The sequence below is a fragment of the Arachis hypogaea genome, chromosome 4 (assembly GCF_003086295.3).
Source record: "Arachis hypogaea cultivar Tifrunner chromosome 4, arahy.Tifrunner.gnm2.J5K5, whole genome shotgun sequence".
Lineage (NCBI taxonomy): Eukaryota > Viridiplantae > Streptophyta > Magnoliopsida > Fabales > Fabaceae > Arachis > Arachis hypogaea.
In genome coordinates, this window is record NC_092039.1 from 97463182 (window position 1) to 97472294 (window position 9113).

The following is a 9113-nucleotide window of genomic DNA, read 5'->3' on the forward strand; positions in this document are numbered from 1 at the left end:
CTTGTATTTGAGAGAACAAATTTTGTATAAGCTATTTTTGCTGTCAGGTTTCTGTTTGTCTGTATATATGACTAGCCGGCTTAAACTCCATGAGCCGAGGCTAGATTCCTATGATATTATACTACGATATCTTATTATACTGTATATATTCCTCGTGTTTTAAGTTAGTGGCTTCGCCGGTACGTTTTGTGCTTTTAAATTCTGTTTTTGAGCTATATTCTTCATCGGGCTTCTAAATTATATTAATTCTTCTATATATATTATATGTATGGAGCTTATAGGAGTGTCGTAATCTCTGATTAGCCCTTAATTTACGATGCGAGGTAAAGCTTAGGCTAATTAGGGTGTTACGTTTAGTGGTATCAGAGCAGTTCGTCCTCGTGAGCCTGAGGGATGGATCGATTGTGCTTCATTGCATACTCTGTATGTCTTTTCTTTGATGCTAATAGGTTATCTACTTGATATTGCATAGCATGCTTGTTTGTAAGTTCCTGTTTGGGATAATTGAAGCACTAGGATTTTGATATTGAGACTAATCACCTTGATATCGAGTGTTTGGTGTAGACAGGAAACCCTACATGGCCACTCATGGACGAGGTCGAGCACATTCACGAGAAAGTAGGAATGAGCAACCAGCTAACAATCATGCCAAGTTTATGGCGGCTATGGCTAATTTGGCAAACACTATGGAGGCTAATGCTACTGCGAATCTGCAAGCTGTGCAGAGGTTAGGCCAACTGGCTGGAAACGAAAACAGAAATGGTGAAGGGAATGCTCATGATAATGCTGAGGGAAACAACGATAATACGGGAGGTGTTCCGATGACCTTGGCGATGTTCCTTAAGGTTCATTCGCCAATTTTCCGAGGATTAACTAATCCTACTGAAGTGGACAACTGGTTCCAGGCCATGGAGCGTGCTTTACAAGCGCAGCATGTTCCAAACAATCAGTACGTAGAATTTGCCGCTTATCAGCTTGCGGGAGAGGTCCAGCACTGGTGGCAAGCAGAGTGTCACTTGCTACAACTCCAGAACGCAGATGTCCCTTGGGATATGTTTCAGATAGCCTTTTACAAGAAGTACTTCCCTGAGTCTGCAAGGGAAGCAAAGGAGATGGAACTGATACAGCTGAAGCAAGGTTCCTTGTCAATGGCAAATTACACCAACAAGTTTGAGGAGCTCTATAGGTTTTTTAAGGTATGTCAGGGTGCCCCAGAAACCTACGAGAGCTGGAAGTGTATTAAGTACTAGAGAGGGTTGAAGGACAACATTATAACCGCTATGGCTCCTATGGTGATTCGCACTTTTTCTGATTTGGTGAACAAAACAAGGGTGGTTGAAGAGTATGCCAAGACTGTAGCGGTATCCAAGGATACTCATGGAGGGAATACTAGTAATGGACATGGCAAGTATTTCCATCCTAGAGGTCAGAGTTTCAAGAGAGGAGGACATACGTCTGAAGGGCAAGGAGGCTTCAGGAAGAACCCTCAGGATAAGTTTCAGCGTGGAAAAGGAAGAGGAAATCAGAGTAAGAATTCTCTAGATTTGACTTGTGTGCGTTGTGGACGTTTTCATCCATATTACTCTTGCAAGATTGGTTTAGGTGGATGTTTCAACTGTGGCTTGCCTGGTCATTTTGTGAGGGATTGCTCACGTGGGAAGAACCCAAGTGTGGGTCAGAGTCAGCACCAGGGGCGAGTTTTTGCTGTGAATGTCAAGGATGCTTCTAAGGCAGATCTTTTGATGAGAGATATATGTCTTATTGGTGATAAAATATTAATTGTATTGTATGATATTGGGGCTTCGCATTTTTTTGTTTCGTTTGCTAAAGTTGAGGAATTATGCTTGAAAGTGTCAGAATTACCATTTGATCTGCATGTACATACTCCGCATCAGACAGTCATGACTAGGTCATGTTGTAGGCAAGTAGGATTTAAACTTGAGGGTAGAGACTTTGTGCATGATTTGATCTGTTCACCAATGGTTGGGTTGGAGATGATTTTGGGGTTTGATTGGTTATCGAAGACTCGAGTTTTGTTGGATTTCTTTGATCGGACAATTTGGTTTATGTCGGAAGGAGAAAGTGGGGTAGTGATAGCTGAAGGTTACTACCTGAACTCTGTAAGATTGTACTATAGAGGGAAAGAGTGTCAGGGTTACATCTTGTTAACTGCTAATGCTTCAGGCGATACCCAGGACTTAGATAAGATTTCAGTGGTTAGAGACTTTCTGGAGGTATTCCCGGAGGATATTCTGGAGTTCCCACCTCAAAGAGAGATTAGATTTGTGATTGAATTGGTGCCAGAAGCCGGGCCAGTGTCAATTGCGCCTTATAGGATGGCTCCGATAGAGCTGGCTGAATTAAAGACTCAGTTGGAGGAACTTCTGAAAAAGAGGTTCATTCAACCGAGTGTATCACCGTGGGGAGCGCCAGTTTTATTGGTGAAGAAGAAGGATGGAAGAATGCAACTATGTGTGGACTACCGACAGTTGAATAAAGTGACGGTGAAGAACAAGTACCCGCTGCCAAGGATAGATAATTTGATGGATCAGTTACAAGGAGCTGGGGTGTTTTCCAAAATTGATTTGAGATCCGGTTACCATCAGATAAGGGTGAAGGAGGATGACATCCCTAAGACTGTGTTTAGGACGCGCTATGGACACTTCGAGTTTGTGGTAATGTCCTTTGGGTTAACGAATGCACCTGCTATTTTCATGGATTACATGAACAGAGTGTTTCGTCTCTTTTTGAATAAATTCGTGGTGGTTTTCATAGACAACATCTTGGTTTACTCTAAGATGGCGAAGGAGCATGAGGAACGCTTGAGGATTTTGTTGCAAATTTTAAAGGAGCGGAAATTGTATGCTAAGTTGTCGAAGTGCGAGTTCTGGAAGGAGAAAGTAAAGTTCTTAGGTCACGTGGTGAGCAAAGGAGGAATAGCTGTAGATCCTTCTATGGTAGAAGCGGTGATGGAATGGGAACGACCGACAACGGTGATGGAAGTCAGAAGCTTCTTGGGTTTAGCCGAATATTATTGGAGATTCATTGAAGGATTTTCCCGGATTGCGCTACCGATGACCAAGTTGACAAGGAAGGAGGAACCGTTTGTGTGGACTTTGGAGTGTGAAGAAAGCTTTCAGACGTTGAAGTAAAAGTTGACTTCTGCACCTGTTTTGATCTTGCCGGAACCGCATGAATCGTTTGAAGTGTATTGTGACGCTTCATTGAAAGGTTTGGGTTGCATGTTGATGCAAAACCGGAATGTGGTGGCTTACCATCGCGTCAACTGAAACCGCATGCGGTAAATTTTTCCAACTCATGACTTGGAATTAGCGGTGATTATGTTTGCATTGAAGATTTGGAGACATCATTTGTACGGAGTAAGGTTTAGCGTCTTTTCTGATCATAAGAGTCTCAAGTATATCTTTGATCAGAAAGAGCTTAATATGCGGCAGAGAAGATGGATGGAGTTGCTTAAGGACTACGATTTTTAACTGAGTTATCATCCTGGAAAGGCAAATGTAGTAACAGATGCATTGAGTCGAAAATCCTTAACAATAGCTTGGATGAGAATCAAGGAAGAGGAGTTAGTGGAGAAGTTTGTGGATCTTAAGTTGGATATTGGTGAAGTTGCTGGAAGAGCTTGCCTGAATCAGTTACAGATCTCAAGTAACTTTAAATCCGAACTCCTAAAGGCTCATCAAAATGATGACGTGTTACCTAAGGTGTTTCCAGCTATCGAGCAAGGGAAACAGTGGAGAGTGTTATGGGATCAAGATGGGTTGTGGAGATTCAAGGGCAGGATTATTGTGCCGGATGTTAGGACGTTGCGGCAAGATATATTGAAAGAAGCGCACAAGAGCAAATTTTTTATTCACTCTGGGAGTACTAAGATGTACCACGATTTGAAGGCTATGTTCTGGTAGCCTGGTATGAAGAAGGATGTGGCGGAACATGTCTCAAAGTGCTTGACGTGTCAGAAGGTGAAGATAGAGCATTAGAAACTGTCGGGAATGCTACAGCCACTTGAAATTCGTCAGGTGGAAGTAGTAAGGAATCGCAATGGATTTTGTGACTGGGTTACCAAGGACTAGGTTGGGATTTGATGCGATTTGGGTGATCGTGGATCGCGTAACCAAATCTGCTCACTTTCTGCCTATCCGAATAAGTTGCTCAATGGATGAGCTAGCAAGGTTGTATATAAAGGAGATAGTAAGGTTGCATGGTGTGCCGTCGAGCATAGTATCGGACCGTGATCCCTGATTCACTTCAAGATTTTGGAGAGCTTTCCAAAGAGCTTTTGGTACGAAACTATGTCTCAGTACCGCATATCATCCACAGATGGATGGACAGTCGGAGAGGACTATTCAGACATTGGAAGATATGCTGAGAGCATGTGTATTGGATCAACCCGGAAGTTGGAACCGCTACATGCCATTCGTGGAGTTTGCATACAACAATAGCTTTCATGCGAGCATAGGGATGGCTCCTGATGTAGCATAACCTTGATGCTATGATTTTAGGAAATTGCACAATCGGCAAAATTCCTTCCGGCAAGTGCACCGGTTATCGTCAAGTAAAAACTCACAATAGAGTGAGGTCGAATCCCACAAGGATTGGTTGAATGAGCAATTCGGATTAGAAGTTTGTTCTAGTTGAGCGGAATCAAGATTTAGATGAGAATTGCGGAATATTAAATTGCATGAATTAAAGAGCGAGAAATTAAAGTGCTGAAATTAAAAGGGATGGGGGTGATTGCATGAATTGAAATTGCAGAATGTAAATAGAAAGTGTAGATCAGAATGGGAAGTTCATTGGGTGTTAGGAGATATTGAGATCTCCGAATCAAAACATTTTTATCTCTTCCTCAACCAATGCATTCATTGAATTTTGCTTGGAAATCTTATATGATTGGATCCCAATCCCTTGGCTCACCAATTCTCTCTAAAAACAAACAAATTCCCAATCCCTTGGTTTAAATGTTCATAAGAAGAGATGATGCTCGATCACTGATTATACCACACAGTTTCATGGACCACAATTTGGTAGGATTACATGTCACAATATCCATCCAAACCCCAATCCAATTCACTGTGAGAAAGCTTCTCTAGCATGAATCCTCCATTCCTTTCCCAAGGTTCCGAAGGATTCCAATTATGGATAGTTTCTTTCCCAAGACAACTACCCAATGGAATTAGATCGAGAAGCTTTCTAACAAAATTCAAGAGAAAAGATTGAAGAAGAAGATAAAACTATTATTGATTCATTGAATTACAATAGAGCTCCCTAACCCAATGAAAGGGGTTTAGTGAATCATAGCTCTGAATTCAATTACAAAAGTATGAAAATTCCAAAGTGTCAAAAGTGTTTTCGATCCCCCTCTGGGGCTGGATTCCCCTTCAATCCCCTTCTCCCCGTCAAATGCAGAAACTAAGGCCTTTAAATAGGCTCCCTAAATTACAAAATGAAAATGAAATTCAAAGCAAATTACAATCAAATGAAAATAAACTATTCTAGATGATTCTTGTGGCCTTGATTTGGTGTTGTTGATGGGCCTTGCTTGCTTGAAGGGTAGAGTGACATAATTGATCCAAAAAGGATAATGATCCATTAAACTACACTCAAACGTTGCACCCCCCTTTCTTGAGTCGTCACTTTGTTCTCTTGTCAACCTTGCCAATTTGATGCCAAATATAGACTATTATACCTTGTTGGAAAGCTATGGATGTCAGCTTTCTAACGCAACTGGAAGCACCTCAATTGGATCTCTACAACTCGAGTTATACTCCATGAAAGGTAAAGAGGTCAGCTGGCCTGATTGCATGTTGGTACTATGCTCTTCTATGCACATTACGGGGCTGTTTTCTCCCTCAATTTTTAGTATCCACCATGCATGCCATATATGCTTGGAAAGCTCTAGATGTCTTCTTTCCAATGCATTTTGAATCACCTCATTTGGAGTTTTGTAGCTCAAGTTATTTATGTTTGAAGAAGGCATGGTCAAGCTGTTCCATATAACACGTTTAAGCTCCAGTTTAACCTTAAACTGGAGCTTAAACGTGGAATGCTCCCTGGTGAGAAATAGGGTCGAACACGTTTAACCTCCAGTTTGAGATCAAACTGGAGGTTAAACGTGGAATCACTCCCTTGGTGCCATTCTCATTCTGGCGTTTAACCTTCAGTTTGAGGTTAAACTGGAGGTTAAACGCCAGTTTCCTCTTTTCTCAGCTTTCATGATTCTGGCGTTTAACCTTCAGTTTAAGGTTAAACTGAAGGTTAAACGCCACTTTCAGCATTTGGTGCATTCCTTATTCTGGCGTTTAACTTCCAGTTTAAGGTTAAACTGGAGGTTAAACGCCACTTTCAGCATTATATGGCTTGGTAGTTTAAGTTCCAGTTTAAGCTTAAACTGGAACTTAAACTCCACATGTGATCTTCAAGCTTCCTTTATTGATTTTGTTGCTTCCTTGCCTAGCCTCTTCTTCCCTGAAATCATCCACACAATTGCATCAAAGTCTTGCAAAATTTCATGAGAAATCTTCCATTCATAGCATTCAAGTAATATAACTAAAAACTCATGGAATTTGCATCAAAATCTTCATGTTTGAATGATTTAAGACAAGCATGACTATTTGGCCCAAATGATTACTTAAGGCTCAAGAAAATGCATAAAACAACTAAAAATAAAAGAAAAAGGCTAGTGAAACTAGCCTATGATGCCTTGGCATCACAACACCAAACTTAATCCTTGCTTGTCCCCAAGCAAGTTCTGAATTATTGAGAAGAAAGAATGAAACAGAAAGTAAATTCATTAGCCATATCAGTAAGTAATTGACATTGATTAATGGGGTGTTCATGCAGAAAGTTGTTGCAGCATCACTTTATTGTTTCTTAGGTAAGAATGTCACTTTTTATGTTTCCACTAAAACACTGCTATGGCCTCTTGTTATTCACATATCCTTGGCAAGTTTCTTTTCTTTGTTTTTCTTTTTCTTTTGAGCTTATTTGCTCCTTGTTGCTCAGTGTCATGTGTTGCACAAGCCTTTGGCATTTTCTTTTTCTTATCAGTGCACTACACATATCCACTACAGGCATTTTAGTTCACATTTCTTCTTGAGACATTGGTGCCCAGCACCTCTTTGTGTGACTAAATATTTTGTATTTAGGTTGCTCTTGATAATGGACTTTTGGTTGATAATCCCGGGTTAGTTAACCCAAGTTACCAAGTGTTGAAACACTCCTCAGAACCTATTCATCCAAGCATATCCTTAATACATAAACACCACAGGCATTTGTCTCAGAAGTTCAAACCATTGGTGCCTAGCTTATTTTCTCAATTTTTTTTTTGCTTTTTGGTTGCCCTTTTTCAGTGGCTTTTTCTTCTTCTTTTTCTTTCTTTTTCATGGCCAAAGACATTTATTTACCAAGATCCATAGACAGCATCCTAATTTCCACTAAAAGTGACAATTCTAACTTTATTTCTTAGTGAGCTGACTATTCAATCAAACATGCATACCACCACTTAATCTTATTTGATTTCTTACCAAATGGAATTGAGTTACTTTTGTTCAAACATTTTTTTTTTGGAACAGAACAAACAGGGCAAGCATACATTTAAGCAAGTGAAGTTTATCTAGACACTTAGACTATCACTTATTTGGAAATTAAACAAACAGACAAACAAAAACTGCAATGACTCAAACTTAAAGCAGGGGTGCATGCAAACTTCCAATATCAGCAATTCAAAGTACAAGCAGTTAAGTGACAATACAACCTTTTAGCATCTTCTTTGTTGTTCACCATCCTTCCTAGCCTTGGTGTTCTCTTTGATGATGATGTATATTCCTTCCATGAGATTGATTGTCTTCCTGCAAAGCTATTAGAAGTTGCTTGTTCCCCAAGCACTTTGAGAATTGGTTAGCATGCATGTATGTTTGTAGGCCTCTGAACTTAGATTGGTGTGTGAACACCAAACTTAGTTCCTTGCCATATGCAGCAATTTGGATCATATGCAGAAAACCTCATGTGCTTTTATTAAGAAAATAACTATGAACTAGAAAAAGAAACTATGAACTAGAAATTAAACTATTGTTTAAGTAGTTTCCCTGATTGGTTAGAGCTAGTGACTAGTCATGCTGAGGTAGAAATGTGCTTTTAATGAAGTTTTTGGTGGAACACCAAACTTAGAATCTCACATTCACCCTTGAATTGTTTTGGTGTGCAACACCAAACTTAGCTCCTTGCAATACAGATAAATCTACTTAACTCTTTTATTGAAATAACTAGAAAATAAAAACTACCTTTGGTTGGGTTGCCTCCCAACAAGCGCTCGTTTACTGTCATTAGCTTGACATGCTGTTCCTGACTTTCTTTCTCTTCCTCCAGTTTGTTAAGAGGAATGACTTCAAGTGGGTAAAGGAGCTAGTTGGTGCCCCTTGTTGTGAATGCCTCTTTCCAGCAAGCTTTCCCTTGTGATTGGCTTGAGTGAACTTGCTTGTTGGCTCAGGAGTTGGATTGTTCTTTGACCTTCTCTTCTTCATGGATATGGTCCTTTGTTTCTCGGTCACAATCCTCATTTTAGTGCTTGTTTCTACTGCCTTCACATCCTTGATCTCAGAACTTGGTTGTTGTTGGACAGTTGGAGTATCCTGTTCATCAAAAGCTTCCTGAATTTGTGGTTCAATGAACCCTTCCTCTTTGCAACTCTCTGTTTCATTGGAGTGTGATCTCCCTTGATTGACTTTCTCCCTTTCTTGTTCTTCTGATTCCTCCCTTGGGTTTGCCATGGTATCACTAGAAGAATTGTGGGTAGGGATTTGCTTTGATAGATATCCAATTTGTGCTTCTAGCTTTTGAATGGCAGCACCTTGATTTTGCAAGTTGGATATCACTTCTTCCTTAAAGCCTTTCAAATCGGCCACATCTCTGCTCATAGTTGCAATCATTCCTTCTATCCTGTTTAATTGATCTTGAAATTGTTGGTACGGATTGGGTTGATGAGGTTGATTATCTTGGCTGTGATATGGTGGCTGGGAGTATGTGTTTTGTGTGGGCTGATAGGGTCTTTGGTTGGAGTTTTGGTAGTGGCATGACTCTTGTGTGTAGTGGAATGA

At 40.3% G+C, this 9113-nt stretch overlaps 1 protein-coding gene across 1 annotated transcript; it reads left to right on the forward strand.

The window, feature by feature from the left end:
- Positions 1 to 1280: 1280 nt before the first annotated feature.
- LOC140184178 (uncharacterized) lies at positions 1281 to 3926 on the forward strand. Its single transcript, XM_072234477.1, has 4 exons — positions 1281 to 2515; positions 2732 to 2860; positions 3232 to 3301; positions 3516 to 3926. Exons 1-4 carry the CDS (start codon positions 1281 to 1283, stop codon positions 3924 to 3926), a joined length of 1845 nt encoding a protein of 614 aa, XP_072090578.1.
- Positions 3927 to 9113: the final 5187 nt, after the last annotated feature.

Coding starts and splice junctions, on each gene's coding strand:
- LOC140184178 (XM_072234477.1), top strand. CDS start 1,281: ATGGCTCCTATGGTGATTCGCACTTTTTCTGATTTGGTGAACAAAACA. Junction 2,516..2,731: donor AAAGTGACGGTGAAGAACAA/GTACCCGCTGCC, acceptor TTACATGAACAG/AGTGTTTCGTCTCTTTTTGA. Junction 2,861..3,231: donor ATTTTAAAGGAGCGGAAATT/GTATGCTAAGTT, acceptor CTTCATTGAAAG/GTTTGGGTTGCATGTTGATG.